Source organism: Cyprinodon tularosa, unplaced genomic scaffold (assembly GCF_016077235.1).
Source record: "Cyprinodon tularosa strain WSP-4 unplaced genomic scaffold, ASM1607723v1 ctg370, whole genome shotgun sequence".
Lineage (NCBI taxonomy): Eukaryota > Metazoa > Chordata > Actinopteri > Cyprinodontiformes > Cyprinodontidae > Cyprinodon > Cyprinodon tularosa.
Genome location: NW_024039086.1, coordinates 599,784 through 623,904, shown reverse-complemented (window position 1 = coordinate 623,904; position 24,121 = coordinate 599,784). Strand labels below are relative to the sequence as shown.

Below are 24,121 nucleotides of genomic sequence, written 5' to 3'. Positions count from 1 at the left end.
GCGCAGTTTATAATGCCATTGTTATAAATCTGAAAAGTTCAAGGAGTAGTGGTGCTCTTGTAATGACTAGGAATGTGGGAAGTCATGATGGAGAATCAGAACCAGTAATGGTGGATTTTATCTGGAAAGCCGAGAGGCAGTCAAGCTGTGACCCGTGAGTCAATCTGCTCTGGAGAGTTACCCAACACAGTGGTTACAACAACAATCTGCTGGGAAATAGTCTGAGAGCCGAAAGGAAAATACTGCAAACAGGGTGAAAAAAGATCAAACTGATTTCTTAAGAGCAGGAGAAGCTGGGGAAATAAAATCAGTAAATTGTCACGATTTGGTTAAAAGTTTTAGATTGGACCCAAAAGCAGAAGCTGGGAGGCAGAGGTGAATTCTTGGAGGGTTTATTGCAAGATCAGGCAACAAAAACAGGTATCCAAAAATCCAACTTAAAAAATGTTAAACAAAAACAGGAATCCAAAAATCCAACTTAAAAAATGTTAAACAAAAACAGGAATCCAAAAATCCAACTTAAAAAATGTTAAACAAAAACAGGAATCCAAAAATCAAACATAAAAATCAAACACTAACCAGAACCATGGAGACATCAGGGAAAAACCAACAAGGAGCCAGGGTGAAGAAAGGTAAGACGAGGAACCAGCAAAGAGGGACTGCAGAGGGAGTGTATTTATGGCTGACTGAACAAAGAGAGAGCTAACGAGCTGATAGGGAACAGGTGTGATTAGAGCTGATGAGGAAGCCAAGGGAAAAGAACACAAGGAGGCAGCAGGGGACAGACAGAAAAACCTAAGCAACTTAAATGAATCCAGACACACCAAAAAAGCTAGAAATCAATGAAAAACCTGGTTAAACTTGAAACAGAAAACTTAAAGAAAAACAACAGAACCAAGATCATTACATAAATGAATACTGCAGAGCCATGGGGAACCCAGGAGAAATTAAATGGCATTTTCCTAAAATTCCACAACATTTTGGACAAACAAACAAAATCGACATTTACTAAAAACTTACCATAGAGAAAATTAAAATGGTGCAACTACAAAAAAAGGGGCATTATTACAATAATTGTTTATGGTGGGACACATGTGAATAAAGCTATATCTACCATGAAAAGAGGGACAGCAGCAGTGGCATCTTCTCAGCAACTGCACAGAGAACCAAGGCCGCAATCTGAAAAATGTATTGATCAGCTGCCATCAACACCTTTGTTTCGAGATGTTGGAGATCAGCCTGTTTTTCAGTGTAGTCCTGTTTCTCTGACTGTGACTTTGGATGTGCTCTCTTCATCCTCTGACATGAGAGCTGGATGGAGCTCGTCTGCCTGGCTGTTTGTTTCCTGGACTGGGCCGCCTGTGCAGCTGGTTGACAGTTGCCTTTTATATCTCTGGTTCTTTTTCTATGTCTGCTTCTGTCTCCTTGAACCCCAGTCAGCCTCAGCAGATGGCCGCTCACACTGAGCCTGGTTCTGCTGGAGGTTTCTTCCTGTTAAAAGGGTGTTTTTCTTTCCACTGTCGCTACAATCACTACAATCATGCAAAGTGTAAGGGATTGCCTTTGAATCAATGAGTCGATGCAATAAACTGGTTTTCCTTAGATAGAAAACTTTGAATCAATTGGACTGGATGATCTGGTGAACTGGAAAGTGCCTTGAAATGACGTCTTTTGTCAATTGGTGCTATAGAAATAAACTGAATTGAATTGAATCAGCAAAAACTATGCTTTAAAACCGTCCATGCCCTTTTTTCAAAGAAATGTTTGACTATGATGGAAAGCCTGAAAATCAACTTCAGAAAAAGCATATATGGTATTTTGTTACATAGAAAGACAATTGTACCTCAAAAAGATAGGCACCCTGAATGATGAAGTTGATTTGTAACTGTTGTAGCAACTGTAATGTTGGCTGGTACTTTGCTCCACACTGGAAAAAGACTCTAGAAATAAGTAAAATTTTCTTAAATTAAGTGTATTTACCCTTAATTTGAGTAGGTAAATGAGATAGTTTGCCATTGGAATGAGTATTTTTACTCTTGTAATAAGATAATTAGATAAAATGCTCCTTCAGATCTGAAGGATTCCTTCTGACAGAACAAACATCCTTTGTTGGGTCCTTCTCAGCATCACAGCCCAAAAACACATTTATTGTCTTTCATGAACTCATCTAGTTTGTCTTTTATTTTAAAAAGCAAAAAGAGATTCAAATATTAGACAACAGAAAGAAAGAATAAAAAATATTTTCTAAACTATTCCAACACGTTAACCTAAACAAAACTAAGATGGCAACATTAACCTCAAGATAAATGCATTTTATTTTGCTAACCTTTCCTCTTTAACTACTTAGTAATAAACTAATATGTATCAGTTCAATCCATATGAAAATATCAGTGCTTGCATTTTTGTAATAAAGATAAAAGAAAAAGGCTCATTTAGATGCAATAATTAAACAGACCCTAGAATCCATTTCTTTGCATTGAAGAAAAAATAAAACCCACAGAAAGGAACTTTCTTACAGTGGAACAGCAATACTTCTGTAGGTACTGATGTAAGGTTTTATTAATGGAACAAGGATGTAAGAACATTTGTTTTTACTTAGCCGTGGTCAATGGAAAGCAGCGCAGATATACACTGGAAAAAAATCAAAATCTAGATAAGTCCTTTTTACTTAATTTAAGTGCATTTGTTTTTATAGGTGAGATACTTTGCTAATGGAATAAGACAATTTACAAAAAAACAACTACATTGTCTTATTTCAAGTGCATATTATCTTATTTTAATAGTAAACAATCTCATTCCATCGGCAAATCATCTTATTTACAAACTCTATGGGTAAATACACATAATTTAAGAAATGTTAACTTATTTCTTGATTTTTTTTTTTTTGCAGTGTGCATTAGAATTACCTTATAACTACAGGGCAAACTCCATGAAGGCCCAAAAGGCTCTCTTCTGTTATATACTGTAGAAGTATAAGTGATAATGGAAGCCACTCAGCCTTTTCAGGGTTTCCCAAATGTGCTGTTTTGCTTTAAGGTAAACCCTAACTACCGTCGCTGTGTTATAAACTCAACACAGCTTAAATCTGATGTTTCGTTTTGTGTTACAGGTATGTGCCAAGGGTTTTTTCCTCAGTGAACAAAGCGTATGCCTTCCATGTAACTGTAAGGGCCACGCTGACTACTGCAATGACATCACTGGTGTTTGCATTGTAAGTATCATAGATCCGTTTTAATTGTTCAGGGTAATTACCAGTGTCATGCTAATGGTGTACCCCTCACCCCCACCAGAACTGTAGGGACCACAGCACAGGAGATTTTTGTGAAATGTGTGAAGATGGCTACATCCTGAGCTCCAGTCAGGATGGGCAACATGCCTGTATACCCTGTTCCTGCCCCCTCCCTACCGAATCTAACAAGTGAGCTGGTTTGTTCTCTCTGATGGAGACTCAGGGTTGGGTTTTGGCTCATTGTGTGATGTTCTTTTTGATGTGTGTGTCCGGCCAGCTTTGCTGTGTACTGCAAAAAAGGAGTCGGCAGTCTGCAGTGCAAGTGCAAACAGGGCTACGCTGGAAATCACTGTGAGAGGTCAGTGCTGATTAGCGGATTACCTCCAACAAAATGTTTACAGAGCTCAACCATGCTATCTTAGTGCTCTTTCATTCACAATATTAATTATATTTTTTCTCTTCTTTTGTTCTAAAGCATATCTACATCTCTCACAGCTTTACTTATCTAAAATATAACTGATAACTGATCTGAAAATGGTAGAAAAATACTTCTTAAATGTCGCTGAGCAGGCTGTAAAGAAGATATTCCAGGGAAATTGATATTTTTTTTACCAATAAAACACGGTGATTAGATATTATGCACTTGAAATAAGATAATATTTCATACTTTAAATGTTAGTCATTTTACACTGGAAAAAATCTAAATCTAGATAAGTCATTTTTTCTTAAATAAGTGTGTTTGTTCTTGGATTGAGGAGGTAAAAGACACGTTTTGCCAATAGAACAAGACAATTTACACTTAAAATAACAAAAGACAATTGCATTGTGTCATTTCAAGTGCATTTTATCTTATTATCTTATATTAAGATTAAAAATGCTCATTCAATTGGCAAACTATCTAACTTACCTACTCAAATTAAGGGTAAATACCCTTAATTTAAGAAATTTGTAGTTATTTTTACCTGCTCAAATCAAGAGAACTTATCCCTATTTCAAGAAATGCTGATATACTTATATCACATTTTTTCTGTGTAACCTGTGCTATCTTTGCTTTCCCATAAAGGTGTGCTCCAGGTTACTATGGAAACCCAATGCTTATTGGTTCATCCTGTAAGAGGTGTGACTGTAACGGCAACACTGACCCTAACCTGATCTTTAACGAGTGCCACAACATGACGGGACGCTGTCAGCACTGCTGGGGAAACACAGCCGGTGACAACTGTGAGAGGTGCGCCCCTGGTTTCTACGGCGACGCCATCAGCGCCAAGAACTGCAAAGGTAGGGCTTAACCTGTAGCTTAAAGTCATAGGGAAGTCATATTTAAATGTCAAATCATTCTGGCTTAAACATGTATATAAATGTACTCTTTATCAGACCATACAGTCCCAAAAATTTGGAAAATTTTCTTGATTCATATGTCGCAGCTAATGTACGCAAAGGTTAAAATACGAAATAAGAGTCATTTCCTTTCCTATGGAGTTGCGTCCCAGTGTTCACCGGGATGGACGTCTGTGTCTTCAGCAGGCGTAGAGCTAACAGAACTGGCAGCGTTGCGAGGCAAGGGCTCAAACATGTACGGCTGGAAGCCTTCTACACCAAACCAAGCTTCTGCTGCCCTGGCGTCCTCTTCCACAACATCTTCGTCCCGCTTTCCTCCTCTAAATAAAAAATGGATGACGGAGGAGACTCATCCACGATCTCTGACACTAAACTCTCCTCCTCTTGCATGTTTCCGCTGTCCATAGTGTTCTTTGACAGTGTCGTTTCTAAGTCACCAATTTAATGCTACTTGGTCCCAATGGAATTTCCCATTGGGAACCTACTAGCACTAAGTTGCTAACTGGTTAGCAAGATGCTTCCGAGAAACCAGCCAAAATCAAACTTGCTTGCAAACCTTCCGCCACAACAACCACTCCCCCTTGATAAACAACCAATCACATTCACTTTATTCCCTCATGTAAAGTCTTGCACCACTCGGGAGAATTCAGAATTGCCATGGTTGGAACGGCCGTTTCCCTACAACTTAAAATCCTTAGTTAAGAGGTGATTGGAAGTGTGTTTGTGTGTTAATGCCAGCTTCTTCTTCTGCTGAGACAGCAGTCCATCATTCTTTAGTGGCAGAAGACCCCCATGTAGGGGTGTGACATGACTGTCAAGTAGTGATTACTTTACAATAATGTGTTTTATGAAGCCAATCTGAGCTGTGTGCACTGTCATATGTACCACAAAGAGTTTTCCCAAAAGCTGATCTTTGGAAAGAAAAATGTCAAGGCTAACTCTAGAACTGACCCTCTCTGCCTTCTTCATCTCATCTCTGTATGTGTCTTTGTCTTTCCCAGAGTGCAAGTGCAACAAATGCGGCACCTCCTCATGTGACGACAGGACAGGGGTGTGTCACTGCAAGCCAGGAGTCAAAGGACGCTTCTGTGACCAATGTGAGGTGAGAAGGACCTGCGTACTGTACAAACGAATGGTACCTCATCAGTACAGAGGAACAAACCATCGATATATTGATGGTACAAGGACTGAGTAGGAGTGGATTTTTCTTCTTAACATTATCTAGATATCCTAACATAGTCCTTCCTGCCTTCAGTATAGCCCCATTTCCACTACCATTTTTAAACCGTGCTGATCGGTCCGAGCACGGTAACTGAGATAACTGTTGAGTATAAAGGTCTGGTTATCCTCCACCAGCAGTGTCGCAGTGAGCTTGTCGCAGATATTTTTGCTTTATGCCCAATATTGAAGCGTGGTCTGCGCTATGTTATTCCACGCCACAACGCAAGAGGGGCAATCAGGAACTAGCTGTGGGTCTAGATCAGGGGTGTCAAACTTATTTTCACTGAGGGCCACATCAGGGTAATGGCTGTCCTTGAAGGGCCAGTTGTAACTTATAAATGTAACTAAATGTAATTTAATGTAATGTAAAATAAATGTAACTACTCCTTAATGTTAAATAACTCATTATTTATTATAGCTTATTCAAGTGACAATTACAGTTGCATAGAAAACATATGCTTGCTTGTTGCTCTAACATAAATCCTTTTAAATTTAGTCAGCTTATGAAAACCCACATAACTTCATTAATGAAGGATCAAACTGTCCAAGTGAATAAAGAGATATAACATAAAACTGAGCTGCAAAAAACATGTATGACACATGTAGCATTTTACAAAAAAAAGGCCATACACAGCTTTGCATCCAACTGATGGTTTGATGCATACACACATAAGACCTGCAAACATTAAATAATTAAATAATTACAACAACAGAATCATTCAATTTTATTTACATAAATTGAACGATTACCCCCAAACATTTCCCGCAGACCATCTTTTCACATTTATGGCAAACGTAATATGGGCGTTTTTTTGCTGAAGCTCCTGCGGCTGTTTTCTGTGCCTCGCCAAGGCTGCTCTACTGCGGGGGCTGGAAACTTGCGGATTGTCTGGAACTTTTTTACCAGTTCAAGGATAAAATCTCTGCGTATATAGCTGATATTTCCACAAGATTATATATTACAGCCACAGGTCACCTTCGCGTCGGAGCTTTTACAGAATCCTTTCTAATCATCTGATCCAAAACATCCACCCTGACCTGTGTGTGGTTATAGTAGACTACTTTTTCCATATTAGCTAAAAAGTTCTAGGTAGAATGTTGGTTGCTTGGTAACGGTACCGAACATCAATCAACCGCGGGAAGAATTTACAATGCAACTAATAGAGCCGTCAAAATGAAGGTTGTGAGCGATCGAGGTAGAATTAACCATATTTATTTTTTATGTTTTAATTTTATTTTAAAAAACTACGTGAAAATGAAGGAAATATAGAAACAGGAGCAACATGAGCAACATAAATTAAATTGTTCCCTTTAAAATCTCAGAACCGTCAAAATGACGGCTGTGGGAGTTCTAGCGGGCCACATAAAATGACAAGGCGGGCCACATCTGGCCCGCGGGCCTTGAGTTTGACATATGTGGTCTAGATACAGCCGAGGCGGTGAGGTAGTGGGGGCAAGTTTGTGCAATAATGGAGGGACAAGAGGAGAAAAAGGGTCCCAGCGGTCTCATGCATCTCGCTCTTCTAGCTGGTCCATCTTCACCAGTCATTTTCCACAATGGCGGTCATACAAACAAAACAAGCCATTAAGGTACCAAACAGAAAATATGGATAGTATCGAGCAGATGTAGATTTGACCAATCAGAGGCCTCCTGTCTGTGGCACTGTCTGTGGTCACCTACAATTTTGGAGAGGTGCACCAGAGTGTCTGCGGCAGGGGCGGGGGCGTATCTGCCTTCACTATGACACACACACAGACGACCTGGTTTCTGAGTATAAATCAGCCTTAAATGGCCCGCAAAACTGAAGCAGACCGTGCCAGACACAACTGAACCGCACTAAATTAGTACTAGTTCAAAAGTGGGGCTCGGCGTGTTTCAGTTCTGGCTCAGTTTTCAGATAACAACCTCAACTCCTGTTGTTGTTTCCTGCGTCTGTAAACCCCGATTACATCGTTTGTCGTATCAACTTCCAAAAAGCCGACTCAGTAAATTAAATTCACCAAAGGCTGCCTTCTTCGCCTGACTCTCTGCGAACTTCCTGAATGTTACAGTAGCACTTTGCTGATTTTCTTGTTTACCTCTAGAGAGCAGTAGTACCGTAGATCGCCACTAGGAGGTGAGAAACTGTGCTAGTGTGGTGTGTAAACGGTCGTAAGAAACCGAGCTTGGTGCGGTTAACTGATCCAAGCTCCGATCAGTTAACCCGAGGGTAGTGAAAAATTGCAGGGGGAAATATATTGTAACGCCGGTGAGTGTTACAAATAATCAGGCTTAGTTGACTGATTTCAACAGTGTTTATTTATTCTTCAACAACTCCGCTAGGGGTGCAGCACAACACTTCAGTAAACCCAACAGCCTTATCACTCAGGGTGAAACTCACATGCCCTCAACACACACCCCCAAAACAGCATGAACTGAGGCAAATATGAACAATAAACAACATGAGCAACATTCAAACAAAATAACAAAGAAATAAACAAGCAAACAACCCAAAACAGTGCCCCATAATGCACCTCTTCGTCCAGCCGCTACATAGCCCCCTCCTAAGGGGTCAGACGTCCCCGGCGACCCCATCAGTCATAACAAAATCATTGAAACGAACAGGAAGTCGGCGCAACCGCGCCGGCCGCCCACTGTCCTCTGCGACGGTCTGGTGCTGTGTTGGCTCCTCAGAAACAGGATCAGTGTCTCTCTGAACAGTCGGTGGGGCAAGGGGGTGGTACGGTGCCAGCCGGTCACGATGCAGTACCACCGCTCGCCGGCGTCCAGGCAGACGCACCCGGTACACCACATCAGACAGCCCACCCACCACCTCTGCAGGTCCCTGCCAGTGGCTGCTCAGCTTGGGACAAACACCCTTCTTTCGAATAGGGCAATACACCCACACTCTGTCTCCATGCTTAAACACCTGTCCCGTGCAGCGTGTGTCGTAGGCCCTCTTTTGTTTTACACCGGCGCCAGCCTGCGCCTGTCGAGTGAACTCGTGGACCTCCTGAAGGCGGTCCCTCAGCCGGCGGTAGTAGTCCATCTCTGGTCCACCTACAATCTCGGGTTCTGGTGGGGCCCCAAACACCAAATCTACTGGTGTACGGAGCTCTCGCCCAAACATGAGGGCAGCAGGTGTGCACTGACTGGACTCCTGAACTGCAGTGCGGTAGGACCAAAGGACCAAGGGTAGGTGACGGTCCCAGTCTCGTTGGTGAGTGCTTGTTAGAATTGCCAGTTGCGTGGCCAGGGTACGGTTAAACCGCTCTACCAGTCCATCACTCTGAGGATGCAGTGGCGTCGTCCTAGTTTTGTGCACCCCCAGCCGCCGGCACACTTCACCAAACACCTGTGACTCGAAGTTTCGACCCTGGTCACTGTGGAGCTCTGCAGGAACTCCAAATCGGGTGAACATCTGTTCCACCAGCTTCTCCGCAGTGGTTGCTGCGCTTTGGTCCGGCACCGCGTACGCCTCAGGCCACTTTGTGAAATAATCCATGGCCACGAGGATGTAGCGATTACCGGACTCAGTCACTGGAAACGGCCCGAGGATGTCCACTCCCACCCGTTCCATTGGGGCTCCCACCAGGTACTGCTGCAGCGGTGCTCGGGAGCGTTGGGTTGGACCCTTCCGGGCGGTACAATTGTCACAGCAGTGGACGTATAACTCCACATCGGTGCGACAACCAGGCCAATAGAACCGCGCCCTGAGCCGGCGAAGGGTCTTCGTAATCCCGTAATGGCCCGAGGCTGCCGAACCGTGACTCAGTTGGAGGACTTGAGAGCGGAGCGCTTGGGGAATCAGCAGCTGAAGGATGTTGGATCCTCGGTCTGGAGCCTGCCACCGCCTGTACAGCAGACCGTCATGAAGCTCAATGTTGTTCCGTTGGGAGTAGTACGATTTCAGCTCTGGGCTGTGAGCTGACACTTCTGGCCACTCCGGTTGTCTGCTCGCTACCAACCAGCTTTTTACATAAGCCAGCGTCCTGTCGGCCTCTTGAAGCTGCTGTAGATCCATCGGGGACTGCGACTCCAGGCCCTCCACAGCAGAAGCAGCCGCCACAGCTGGCAGTTGGTCTCGTTCCTCCTGGCGGTCACAGTAGCTGCACGTCTTGCAGGGTCGTCGGGAGAGCGCATCAGCGTTGCCATGGTGATGCCCAGCTCGGTGTTGGAGGTCAAAGTCATAACTCTGTAAAGTCTCCAACCACCGCGCCACCTGGCCCTCCGGCTGCTTGAAACTTAACAGCCAGGTAAGGGAAGCATGGTCTGTGCGCAGGGTAAAGCGGCTGCCTTGGAGATATGGGCGGAAGTGTTGCACAGCCAAAACAACAGCCAGCAACTCCCTTCGTGTGACACAATAGTTTCGCTCAGCAGGGCTGAGGGCACGGCTGAAGTAGGCTACCGCGCACTCCCCATCCTCTCCTCGCTGCGCCAGCACTGCACCTACCCCAGTGTTGCTGGCATCGGTGTCCACAATAAAGGGTCGGTGTGGATCCGGATAGGCCAGGACTGGAGCTTCGGTCAGGGCCGTTCGGAGTTGATCAAATGCAGCAGAGCAACTCTCGTCCCAGCAAAACTTGTGGCCCTTATCTGTCAAGCGGTGGAGCGGGCTAGCAATGGTTGCAAAGCCCCTGATGAAACGCCGATAATATGAGGCCAGCCCCAGGAAACTCCGCAGCTCACTTACGTTACTGGGAGTTGGCCAGTCCTTGACAGCAGCCACCTTGGCTGGGTTGGTGGCCACTCCTTTGGCGCTGACCACATGCCCCAGGAACTCGGTTTCTCTAGCCATGAGACGGCATTTGGCCGGGTTCAGCCTCAGTCCGGCTTGGCGGATGGCACCAAACACCTCCTTGAGGTTGGCTAGGGCCCTTTTAAACCCATCTGCATGCACCAGCAGGTCATCCAAATAAACGATGCAGCGGCTCCGGGGAACATCAGCTAGGACTCTCTCCATTAAACGCTCAAATGTGGCTGGGGCATTACAAAGTCCAAATGGCATCACCCGAAACTGCCAAAGCCCTTGGCCAATGGTGAAGGCAGTCTTGGGCTTTGCGTCGGGGGCCAGTTCCACCTGCCGATAGCCGCTCCGCAGATCGAGAGAGCTGAACCACTGAGATCCCGTAATCCAGTCTAAAGCATCATCAATACGGGGGAGGGGATAAGAGTCCTTCTTAGTAACACTGTTCAGGCGTCGATAGTCCACACAAAAGCGCCACTCTCCGCTTTTCTTCTTGACCAACACGGCTGGCGCTGCCCATGGACTGTCAGACGGCTCGATAACTCCTGCGGCGGCCATCTGGTTAATCATGTCCATTGCTGATTGCCTTTTGGCAAAAGCCAGCCGGTGGGGGCGGAGGCGGATGGGTGGAGCTGAGCCAGTGTCGATCTGGTGCTGGACTAGTCCGGTCTGCGTACAGTCCTCATTTTTGGCTGCAAAAATGTCTTTAAAGTCACTAAGGAGGGCTATTAACTCACCCTGTTGCTCAGCGTTCAGACCGGTACAGCTGCGTTGTAACAGGTCCTGCACCGCTGTCTCAGTCTCTGTTGAACTGCTTTGGTTGGAGATGGACGGGCCCTCTGGTTCAGCATGATGTTCTGGGGCAGTGTGGCTGGTGGTATAGGTCCGCCCAAGCTCCTCCTGTCGCTCCCTCCCGCGCTGCAACATCAAGGTCTCGCCTCCTAGTGTAACTGTCGCCCGTGACGCGTCGATGCAGGCTTCCCAGCGTTGCATAAGGTCCAGGCCGATGATGCACGGTTCCTTAATGTCGGCAAGCCAGAACTCATGGACCACCTCCTGATTACCAGCCCGGACCCTCAGCAGCTTCTTGGCCATTAGTCCTGCCTTTTCTCCAGTCACAGTCATCAGCTGTGTGGTTGTGGGTGTCCACACAGTTGTCAATGTCCCCGTCGTGTCCGGAAGCGTTCCCGGCCGCACCAGAGAAATAGTAGCCCCTGTGTCCAGTAGTGCTAGACAGTGATTATGGTCAAGCTGGCAGTGCATATAAAGTCCCTTTGTACAGCCAAAACGTCCTACCAGCGTGCAGCGACCTTGGAGGGGTATTACAGGCTGGGATGACGGCCCCCTCCGCTGGCCATCCCATCGTCGTTTCCCTCCTGCCGGCGGGGCCGGGCTTTTGGTGTGGGGGCGGGGCAGTCACGTGCAAGGTGTCCCGGTTCTCCACACCTGTAGCAGCAGTCAGAGCGACGTGGACGTCTCACCACAGGATGTTGTTGTGAGGCTGGATACTGGATTTGGCGTATCTCCTCCTGCTCCTCCCGGTTAACCAGCTGAACGAGAGGTTGAGGTTCCACCCATGACGCCGAGAGGATGGTCTCTGCACGCTCTGCTTCCCTGAGTGCCTCCTCCAGGTATTGCGGCATTGCGAGGCGGACGTGCTGGCGGAGTTGCTCCGGGTTGAGCCCTTGCAGGAACGCGTGGAGTGCTAATTCTTCCTGCGCCCCCACAGGAAAACTCGGGTATCCTCGACGAGCATGTAGCTGGATGTCAGCAGCGAAGGCCCCGAGGCTTTCTCCTTCCCGGCGGCGGCGGCTGACTAACTTTTCTCTTTCCGCTGTCTCAGCTGTACGCCGCCCGAATCGCCGCTCCAGCGCCGTGATGAGTGCGCACACATCATTTTCCTCCTCTGGCGCCAGGTCGAGTAGGACTTGTTGGGCTTCACCCTCCAGAGCGAGAGCCAGGTGTGTGGCGGTTTCCGGATCACTCCAGCCGTTGTGCGCCGCCGCAATTCGAACCTGCCTCAGGTAAAGCTCCAGCTGGTTCGTGCCATCATACTTGGGCAGCTTCACAGCAGTCTTCGTGGCAGTAGGCTGTGAATTGGACTTGGAGCTCTGTTCGCCACCATCTTCAGCCATTTTTGCTGTTTCACGATGAGGCATTCGCAGGCCGCTGGAACCATCTGGGCGACTCGGGGTTCTCCACTGCTCCGCTATCCACGCAGATCTGTGTTGCGCTGATTTGATGAGCTGCTGTGCTCCTCCGTGGATGTTGGCTGGATCCATCATCCCACTTCTGACACCAATGTAACGCCGGTGAGTGTTACAAATAATCAGGCTTAGTTGACTGATTTCAACAGTGTTTATTTATTCTTCAACAACTCCGCTAGGGGTGCAGCACAACACTTCAGTAAACCCAACAGCCTTATCACTCAGGGTGAAACTCACATGCCCTCAACACACACCCCCAAAACAGCATGAACTGAGGCAAATATGAACAATAAACAACATGAGCAACATTCAAACAAAATAACAAAGAAATAAACAAGCAAACAACCCAAAACAGTGCCCCATAATGCACCTCTTCGTCCAGCCGCTACAATATATAAAAAAAGCCTAAACAACCAAAACTTTCACGACCCCCATGCAGTATCTCTGTGGACCCTCTAGGGGTCGCGGATCCCCTGTTGAAGACCTCCGTTTTAGAGTGTTACGACATATTCTACTGCTGGATGCAATCTAAAAAACTTCTGGACTTTTTTTCTCTATCTGAGAGATCATAATAAAAAAACTTAGTTGGGAATAAATGTGTATAACAACTCTTTGCAGAAGGCTAACACTCTAGGTGGAAGTAGTTGAAGTTGTGTTATGAATGCCAGAAATATATGTGGTTGCTTTTAACACAGTGAGCTGTAACATTCCCTTGTTGCACAACCAGTACTTGAAAGAAGAAAAGGTGTGAAGTTAAACCCCCATGAACTTGTATAACATTGTTTGTTTGTTGTTGTTTTTTAATCCAGGAGGGTTACTTTGGATTCTCCAGCTGTCAGGGCTGCAGGAGGTGTGAATGTGGGCCAGCGTCCCTTCGCCCAACCTGCCATCCGCTTACTCACAGCTGTTCTTGCCGCCCGGGGGCTGCAGGTCGTTACTGTGAGCGCTGCCTCCCAGGGTACTGGGATTACAGCTCCTCCGGCTGCCAGAGTAAGTCAGATGTATATGTTCTCCATGGCAAATGTTTCCCTCTCTCTTCAAATTAGAAAAACACATTTCCAGAGAAAAAGGCCTGAAACGTCCATTCCCACACCTACGACTGCAGCAGTGCTGATGGTGTCAGAAGAGCTTGAGCTGAGAGCCGTGACCCTTCGCCTGGAGATGAAATCCCTTAGCAGCTCAAATGTGTAGACATAGTGCAGCTGTTAAAACAATCAGTTCAGCAGATCCTAAGTAGGTGAATTTTTCTCCTTCTGCAGAGTGTGACTGTGAGAGCGGCCACTGTAACATGCATACAGGAGAATGCCTGGCAGAGGCTGCAGTCAATCTCTGCAACAACAGTGAGTGGAGTAGAGCAACACAACAAATTACACAAGAATAGACATGAACAGACATCTGCTTAAATGCTCCCTCTGCATTCAGGTTGTGATGATTGCATCTGGCAGCTGATTGGAGATTTAAGGTTGTCTAATAAGACCCTGGATCAGCTGAAGGTCGGAGTGCTGAACATCTCCACTGGTGCTGCGGCTAACGACAGGATCAAATACTACAACTATACCGCTCATCAACTCCAGGTTCGTAAAATACAGAAACATGGTGTTTAAATGAATAATTTAGCATGCTTCATGTATATATATTCAGTTCTCAACAATGACAACATAAGTTTCAGTGCCAAAGTAGTGTTCATCTAAAGAACTGAGCATTGGAGGAATGTTTAAAGCAACATTTTTGATGCATCTATTCTGGCTTTACAAATGTTTACCTGTTATAATCTTAGTGTTTATTTATAACCTAAGAAAAGCCAGATCTCAGTGCACCTGACCAGTTTAAGGTGAGCACATAATAAAGTTCTGCTCCCTGATTTATTGTCTTCCTTGGTCTTCATGACGCCGATTGTTCTCTAATTCTCAGAAACCTCTGAGGTCTTAACAGAAGAGCTAGATTTACACTCAAATAATCCCAGTTTGATTTATTTAGTTGGCATCTGACAGCAATCAGTGATTTGATAAAGTCTAATGAAGGATGTAGAAGGATTTTAATGCTGTTTCCGGGAATAATCCCCCAGAGTACAGCAAACATCATGGCATTCAGAGAGATTATGTTTCAATATTCCTTCCAAGCGTTCTTTGCTCTGCATTGACTTTTCCCTGTTTTTGACTCTCTGGAATGTGTTAGAATAAAGAAGCTTGGCTGTTCTTCTTTCAGAGGCACTTTCATGTCTGGAGAAACAAGTCATCTGTGATAAGACGACGGACTGAAGAGCTGGATGAGGCTGCAGACAACGTGCTTTTGGACATGAAAGACCTCAGAGACCAGGTCAGTGAAGACCTAATAAATATCCCCCAGAGAACAGATATCCCCCTCTGCTGGTTTGCTTCATGTAATTTTAGTCGCACTCAGTTCATCCAAATAAAAACCTTTGGTTTCCAACCTATTTCCGGTGTCCCCCAGGGCTCCATCCTGGAGCTTCTTCCTTTTAATATTCATCTTTTTCCTCTCAGTTCGGTCTGTCACTATATTATCCTGTTCCACTGCTGCCTGGATGACACTCCGTTCTTCCTGTCCTGTAATCACATTTGCACATGAGCCTCCTCCCATCTCTCCTCCTGCTCCTCTGTGATCAACTCCTGGTTGGCAACAAACCTCCCAAAACTCAGCTCAAATAAACCAGAACTTTGCTCAGATGGTATCAATGCCAGCTCCTCCCCCTCCTTTTGGATAAAAATTCAGGGAGCCATCCTCTACAGCACCCTCTCATTCCAGTCCCAGATAAATCACATTATTCAGTGTTTTTTATCCACCTTTTTCCCGCTCAGGAGCGGATTTACCATTAGACAAAACTAGGCAGTTGCCTAGGGCCCCAAGTTTCTGGGGGCCCCATAAAACTCCTTTTACATGTATGATTAATGCAGCTATTACTTATTTGTGCACATTAACTATGTTTCGCTAATATGGCGTTTTGTGACAACATCTAAGAGCAGCGAGCTCTGCTCTCCAGAGCAAGTAGATTGGTAACCCCGCCTCCTGCTCTCCTCTAGCTTGTCTGCTGTCATGATTCATGCAGCTATTATTTCATCCAAATGAAAAATGGAGAACAGATAAGCAGATCATGGCTAGTCTACCGTGAAAAGAAGGACTGGGTTATTTACTTTGGCCTTTTTGGAAACACAGGAAGGAGCAATCAGCTAAGTGAGCTTAGTGCTTGGGAAAAATCTTTCATTCCTTTAGAGACAGCAGGAAAAGTCAGCTGAGTACAAAACATAGAGAGGAAAACGAGAAGAAAAGGGACAAGAAGAGAGGGACACAACCTAGAACAGATAATGGATGTCTATTCTATTAACATTTCTCTATCTGTAGAATGGGGCTGTTTTATGTGCTGTCTTCTCAATTCAGAGGGCCCCCTGCCTGTCTTTGCCTAGGGTCCCAAATTTCCTAAATCCCCCCCTGGTCCCGCTGACTTAATTCATGGCTCATTCACCTCCAATCTAATATAACTCAGTTCCCTACCCACAAACAAACATTTGTGAACTTCACATGGTTCAATGTTATTGTTTCTATTGTTTCCTGCACCTCTTTGATTTAAATCATCTTGTACAGTGTCCTTGAAAAGGTGTTCAAGATGTGATATAATTATTTGCTTTAATTGTGTTATTCAATTCAGTTTATTTCTATAGCGCCAATTCACAACACGTCATCTCAAGTCACTTTAAAGTTAAACAGATCATCCAGTCAGATTGATTCAAATGAATTGACAGAGTGGGTGGGGTGGGCTTGTTTTGTTTTTGTTTTTTTTGTTTTGTTTTTTGTTTTTTTTTAGGTTCCTAAAAAAAAAAAAAAAAAAAAAAAAAACACCATTGTACATTGGATGTAGATTTTATATGAACATACTGTAGATTCTGAATAAACATATATACAGAAATGTATCCAGCAAGTGCAGCCTTGGCTCATTTTTGGTAGGTTATAAAGTCCTACCACCGTGGATATTCAAAAAATCTCCATACAGTTTTGCAAGCAGCAAAAGGACAAATGTGTTTAAGACATGATTTATACTAATAGGCATTTACAGAACCTGCTGTGGATTTCTCTTTGTCTTTAGGGAAACCTGGTGAAGAGATTAGGGAATCAGCTGGACACAGAGTCCATGGAGACGTTGACCTTGGCTGAGCAGCTCAGCAATAATCTCACAGACCTCAGCCAGCGTATCGAAGGTAACAGCAGCGGATGGAACCGGCTGCTTTTTCTCTGACTCTTTCTGATGATTTTTGTGGATGAGAAAACATAAAAGGAAGTTTTTCCATCCATTCATGCTGGGGTCATGAGGGGTGCTGGTGCCTATCTCCAGCTGTCTATGGGTGAGAGGCGGGGTCCACCCTGGACAGGTCTCCTGTCCATCACAGGGCAACACAGAGACAAACAGGACAAACAACCATGCAATGCAATTGTGTTTTCTTATTTTAAATATAAATTGTCTTGTTCCATTGGCAAACGTCTCTTTTACCTCCTCAATCTAAGAACAAATGTATTTATTTTAAGAAGAAAGGACCTAACAAGATTTTGATTTTTTTCCAGTGTTGAAGCTCTCACCCCTTGTGAATGTGTAGAAACATACAAAATAATAATTTATTCAGCTAAATATAAAGAATAAATCGAGATTTTTAGTTAATGTATTAAATTCCTGTCTACAGGCATCCAGCATTGTAAAATTAAAAAATTCTCTGTGGATTTTCTTTTATTCAGAGGGTCAGTTAATAGAGGAGCAACAGCAGAAGAAAAGGTTTTCAGTGAGAATGTTTTAAGGTGCTAGAATGTCTATTAACTTTATAAGACCAAGGCCAAGTGAGTTCTCATTTTAGACCGTAGTTTAATGAATCAGTAGTTTCTGAATGGATGGATAAAAATGATTAGAACATTTTTTCAGCGGGAAAACGTGAGTCATTGACATCTTGCAAGCCTGCTGATGTGGTGAGTGGCACTCGCATGTGATGCTTGAAGATAGATGGGTTAATCTACACGTGATTGAATGTGCAAATATTTTCTTTTTTGGGGGGAGGGGGGGGTCCATAGGTGGGTCGCTGCAGATGGAAAAAGGCCAGGGCCGAAAATCATTCGCAGTCCGAGCCTGAGTTACAGGTCTAGCCTCTCAAAACCCACCAGGTCGCCCGCGACCCGTTTTAAAGTGTTTACAATTAATAACTCAGAACGCATAAAAATTACACTTTTAAAATGTTTACCAATATAGAAATGTTAGACATTGTTGGAAAGCTTAATTTCTTCACAATTCAACCACCCATTTCATTTTATGGACATAACAAGCACCAAAGCACAATTAACACAGATATAGCAGCATGTCAAAATGTAGCATGACAAAGCAGCCACAACAAGTAGGCATGTCTTTATAACTGCTGTTCAAAAAATACCTATTATTTTGGAGTATAAAAAAAATCAACTTTGAGTCATGCTTTAACTAAAGCAGCTTGGTCTGTGTTTTACTCACCCAATTTCACGTGTATATATTGTCATGATCTTTTTCAGGGATCTGACCCCCAAGCAGGAAACCACTCAGATAACCAGTGAAAGTTTTTACAGATTTTATTGAAAAAACGATGAGCTGGATTCAGTGTTACTCTGAACGCTGGTGAACTGGAACTGGAAGTGAGAAGGGAAGTTCAGAGTTTAGTCCAGGCTCAGTGGGAGAATTGAGCATCGACTTGCAAACACAAAAACTGAAACAGGACTCACGTTTCCAGAAAAGGTGTCCTTCCCAGAATCCAGTCAGTGTGGGTTATTCCAGAATTTGGTTGATTCGTTGGAGGGCGGACAGGGTTTACTCAGGTTTGGTTGGTTCCTTGACGAGCGGTGGAGCTGACTGCCATTTAGATTTCCTAAAGTACTTGAACGGTACGTGTGGAGATTTATCCCCTGCTCAGTGTGAGGCTTAAACAATCCTTTCGGGGGTAGAAAGGTCCAAACATCCAGTTTGCATCTACTGCTCAGTGTGAAGCTCAAACGATCGTTCCAGGAGGAGAAGGCCAAAACACCCGGTTTGCAGGAGGACTTCCTGCCGAAAAGGCAAAGACAAAAAAACAATAAGGTTAGGACTCAGGGAGACAAAAAACTCAGTTTGAATCAGCAAACACAGCTTGGCTACAGTACCTAAAACTGCCAAACACTCTGGCGTTGAGGTAGTGGCAGTCAGCAGCTTAAGAGTCCTCAGATAATGAGGCAACCAACCGCAGGTGAGGGGAAGGGCCAACGAGAACCGGGCGCCACCTGGTGGTGGAGGGAGAAAGCACAAAAACACATCTCACAAAAAACTGGATTCCTAACATATATTGAGAATCTAGATTGTATTAGCTGTCAAATAAGGTATGACACATGTAATGTGTGCATACAGTTAGTTATATGTCTTTCCACTTGGGTATGCAAAATAGGCGAGATTTTCCTAAAATTAGGGGAATGTCAATAGGCTAGAGTCCTTAGTGGCCAAAAGTTACTCAGTGTTGCTTTAAAATCTGCATTTTTGGAATAACTGTTAAAAAAATAAATCAAAGCACCATTTTGAGCCCCCTAGGAGGTGAAACCCTAATAGACTTTTGTGTGTTTCTGTGTGTGTGTCCACAGATATGATCCATGACTGGGAACTGTACAATATCCAGCAGGATATGGATCCAGAGGAGGTCAGACGTAGCACAGAGATGGCCCAAGAGATGATATCGTGGATCAGACAGCTGGACTTGTCCACACAGGAGCCCATTGCCAGGAATGAAGCAACAAAGGCCCATGAATGTGAGGAATAAATCCTATTCAATGCAAACGAAAGGTGAAATTTTGTCCATGTACAAAGATTTGCCTCTTCAAAGTGTTCACTGGGGGGAGCTGTAGTTGGTTCGATTCACCATTTCATTTCATTAAACCTTTATAGGGCAAGTTAGCTCTTTTGATCACTTGCATACTCCTTACAAATGGAGTCCTCCCGTCCCTCAGTGAGGTCTAGAAACACAAGATCTATATCCAGTTCCTGCTACATGGCTGTACATCTTATTTTGGCATTTGACCAATTAGATGAGCCCTTGAATGATATATTACAGTGTGAGCTGCAGCGGCGTGCAACGATTGAGAAAATCGTTATGTTGTACCAAACAAATGTGGGTTTTTTCCAAGTAAGTATTTCACTGAGTGCTTAGTTTGGGTAACTTTAACTACCACAGCTAATGAATCAATATTGTCCCATGAAAACTAGCTGTAGTGAATGAACATTTGATTGTTATTTATGCAGTGCTGGCGCGTATTCGCCAAATGGAGAAGAAGCTGATGATCACAGAGAACCGCCTGCCTTCAATCAGAGAGATCCTGTCCCGTTTCTCCAGCCGACTCTCGGAGGCTGAGAAATTTCTCCTTGATGCAGCTGGAACTGTGCAGGAAGCAGAGGACAAGAACAAAGCCAGCCTGCTCAAGTTCGAAAGGAAGGAGGTGGTTTATCTTGCAGCAACACATCTGTTCTGGTTTTTGATGTTTGCACCGGTGGTTGTAACGCTGTAGTTAAGATAGGTCCTAACATAAAGCCATGACCCCTATCTTGACTTTCCATTTTGTTGCACATGTTTGAGCCCTCTGTTATCAGTTCATCTTAAGTGGTGAGAACAGAAACATTAAACCATATGTGGGAGTTGGTCTGCAATGCACAAGTTTGCTCTCATGATGTCATCTCCATATGAGCAAAGCTTGAGATTCCCACAGAGAAGCCAGCTGAATCACAGGCACATTCTTTCTTCATGAGGGGAAAATGCAAATGAAGACAGTAAAAGTCAATGTTTGGGAACCATCTAAGCCACTAACAGGATACCTTCCTTTTCCTTGTTCCAAATAAAAGCTAAATCAAGACAAATAGGAGTCCATCGTCATGAATGCTAGCTGCCTGAAATGGTGTGTCTTCAAAGGTTTCTGATAAACCCAAACTAAAGCTGACCACTTAGAACCAGCCCAGGAGTTAGCATGGCTATTGCTGTCCCTACATAGTTAGCATGGCTATCACTGCCCCTATATAGTTAGCATGGCTATCACTGCCCCTATATAGTTAGCATGGCTATCACTGCCCCTTCATAGTTAGCATGGCTATTGCTGTCCCTACATAGTTAGCATGGCTATCGCTGCCCCTACACAGTTAGCATGGCTATCACTGACCCTACACAGTTAGCATGGCTATCACTGCCCCTACACAGTTAGCATGGATATCACTGCCCCTACATAGTTAGCATGGCTATTGCTGTCCCTACATAGTTAGCTTGGCTATCACTGCCCCTACATAGTTAGCATGGCTATCACTGCCCCTACATAGTTAGCATGGCTATCACTGCTCCTATATAGTTAGCATGGCTATCACTGCCCCTACACAGTTAGCATGGCTATAGCTGTCCCTACATAGTTAGCATGTCTATCATTGCTCCTACACAGTTAGCATGGCTATCACTGCTCCTACATAGTTAGCATGCCTATCATTGCCCCTACATAGATAGCATGGCTATTGCTGTCCCTACATAGTTAGTTTGGCTATCACTGCACCTACATAGTTAGCATGGCTATTGCTGTCCCTACATAGTTAGCATGGCTATCACTGCCCCTACATAGTTAGCATGGCTATCACTGCCCCTACACAGTTAGCATGGCTATCACTGCCCCTATATAGTTAGCATGGCTATCACTGCCCCTTCATAGTTAGCATGGCTATCGCTGTCCCTACATAGTTAGCATAGCTATCGCTGCCCCTACATAGTTAGCATGGCTATCACTGCCCCTACACAGTTAGCATGGCTATTGCTGTCCCTACATAGTTAGCATGGCTATCACTGCCCCTACATAGTTAGCATGGCTATCACTGCCCCTACACAGTTAGCATGGCTATCACTGCCCCTATATAGTTAGCATGGCTATCACTGCCCCTACACAGTTAGCATGGCTATTGCTGTCCCTACATAGTTAGCATGTCTATCATTGCCCCTACACAGTTAGCATGGCTATCACTGCCCCTACACAGTTAGCATGGCTATCACTGCCCCTACATAGTTAGCATGGCTATTGCTGTCCCTACATAGTTAGCTTGGCTATCACTGCCCCTACATAGTTAGCATGGCTATCACTGCACCTACGTAGTTAGCATGGCTATCACTGTCCCTACATAGTTAGCATGGCTATTGCTGTCCCTAAATAGTTAGCTTGGCTATCACTGCCCCTACACAGTTAGCATGCCTATCACTGCACCTACACAGTTAGCATGGCTATCACTGCTCCTACACAGTTAGCATGCCTATCACTGCACCTACATAGTTAGCATGGCTATCACTGCCCCTACATAGTTAGCATGGCTATCACTGCCCCTACATAGTTAACATGTCTATCATTGCCCCTACATAGTTAGCATGGCTATCACTGCCTCTACATAGTTAGCATGGCTATCACTGCCCCTACATAGTTAGCATGGCTATCGCTGCCCCTACACAGTTAGCATGCCTATCACTGCACCTACACAGTTAGCATGGCTATCACTGCTCCTACATAGTTAGCATGCCTATCACTGCACCTACACAGTTAGCATGGCTATCACTGCCCCTACATAGTTAGCATGGCTATCGCTGCCCCTACACAGTTAGCATGCCTATCACTGCACCTACACAGTTAGCATGGCTATCACTGCCCCTACATAGTTAGCATGGCTATCGCTGCCCCTACACAGTTAGCATGGCTATTGCTGTCCCTACATAGTTAGCATGGCTATCGCTGCCCCTACACAGTTAGCATGGCTATCACTGACCCTACACAGTTAGCATGGCTATCACTGCCCCTACACAGTTAGCATGGATATCACTGCCCCTACATAGTTAGCATGGCTATTGCTGTCCCTACATAGTTAGCTTGGCTATCACTGCCCCTACATAGTTAGCATGGCTATCACTGCCCCTACATAGTTAGCATGGCTATCACTGCTCCTATATAGTTAGCATGGCTATCACTGCCCCTACACAGTTAGCATGGCTATAGCTGTCCCTACATAGTTAGCATGTCTATCATTGCTCCTACACAGTTAGCATGGCTATCACTGCTCCTACATAGTTAGCATGCCTATCATTGCCCCTACATAGATAGCATGGCTATTGCTGTCCCTACATAGTTAGTTTGGCTATCACTGCACCTACATAGTTAGCATGGCTATTGCTGTCCCTACATAGTTAGCATGGCTATCACTGCCCCTACATAGTTAGCATGGCTATCACTGCCCCTACACAGTTAGCATGGCTATCACTGCCCCTATATAGTTAGCATGGCTATCACTGCCCCTTCATAGTTAGCATGGCTATCGCTGTCCCTACATAGTTAGCATAGCTATCGCTGCCCCTACATAGTTAGCATGGCTATCACTGCCCCTACACAGTTAGCATGGCTATTGCTGTCCCTACATAGTTAGCATGGCTATCACTGCCCCTACATAGTTAGCATGGCTATCACTGCCCCTATATAGTTAGCATGGCTATCACTGCCCCTACACAGTTAGCATGGCTATTGCTGTCCCTACATAGTTAGCATGTCTATCATTGCCCCTACACAGTTAGCATGGCTATCACTGCCCCTACACAGTTAGCATGGCTATCACTGCCCCTACATAGTTAGCATGGCTATTGCTGTCCCTACATAGTTAGCTTGGCTATCACTGCCCCTACATAGTTAGCATGGCTATCACTGCACCTACGTAGTTAGCATGGCTATCACTGTCCCTACATAGTTAGCATGGCTATTGCTGTCCCTAAATAGTTAGCTTGGCTATCACTGCCCCCTACACAGTTAGCATGCCTATCACTGCACCTACACAGTTAGCATGGCTATCACTGCTCCTACACAGTTAGCATGCCTATCACTGCACCTACATAGTTAGCATGGCTATCACTGCCCCTACATAGTTAGCATGGCTATCACTGCCCCTACATAGTTAACATGTCTATCATTGCCCCTACATAGTTAGCATGGCTATCACTGCCTCTACATAGTTAGCATGGCTATCACTGCCCCTACATAGTTAGCATGGCTATCGCTGCCCCTACACAGTTAGCATGCCTATCACTGCACCTACACAGTTAGCATGGCTATCACTGCTCCTACATAGTTAGCATGCCTATCACTGCACCTACACAGTTAGCATGGCTATCACTGCCCCTACATAGTTAGCATGGCTATCGCTGCCCCTACACAGTTAGCATGCCTATCACTGCACCTACACAGTTAGCATGGCTATCACTGCCCCTACATAGTTAGCATGGCTATCGCTGCCCCTACACAGTTAGCATGCCTATCACTGCACCTACACAGTTAGCATGGCTATCACTGCTCCTACACAGTTAGCATGCCTATCACTG

The 24,121-nt window shown here is 44.9% G+C and overlaps 1 protein-coding gene across 1 annotated transcript in view; it reads left to right on the top strand.

Moving 5' to 3' along the window:
- Positions 1-24,121, top strand: part of lama4 (laminin, alpha 4) — a 60,627-nt gene that overhangs the window by 10,747 nt on the left and 25,759 nt on the right. The window contains exons 2-13 of the mRNA XM_038296503.1: positions 3,110-3,211; positions 3,291-3,418; positions 3,507-3,587; positions 4,293-4,507; positions 5,569-5,669; positions 13,532-13,712; positions 13,982-14,062; positions 14,145-14,296; positions 14,928-15,038; positions 16,819-16,930; positions 19,344-19,508; positions 19,999-20,192. Coding sequence (XP_038152431.1) covers positions 3,110-3,211; positions 3,291-3,418; positions 3,507-3,587; positions 4,293-4,507; positions 5,569-5,669; positions 13,532-13,712; positions 13,982-14,062; positions 14,145-14,296; positions 14,928-15,038; positions 16,819-16,930; positions 19,344-19,508; positions 19,999-20,192 — 1,623 coding nt within the window. The remainder of the gene's footprint in view (positions 1-3,109; positions 3,212-3,290; positions 3,419-3,506; positions 3,588-4,292; positions 4,508-5,568; positions 5,670-13,531; positions 13,713-13,981; positions 14,063-14,144; positions 14,297-14,927; positions 15,039-16,818; positions 16,931-19,343; positions 19,509-19,998; positions 20,193-24,121) is intronic.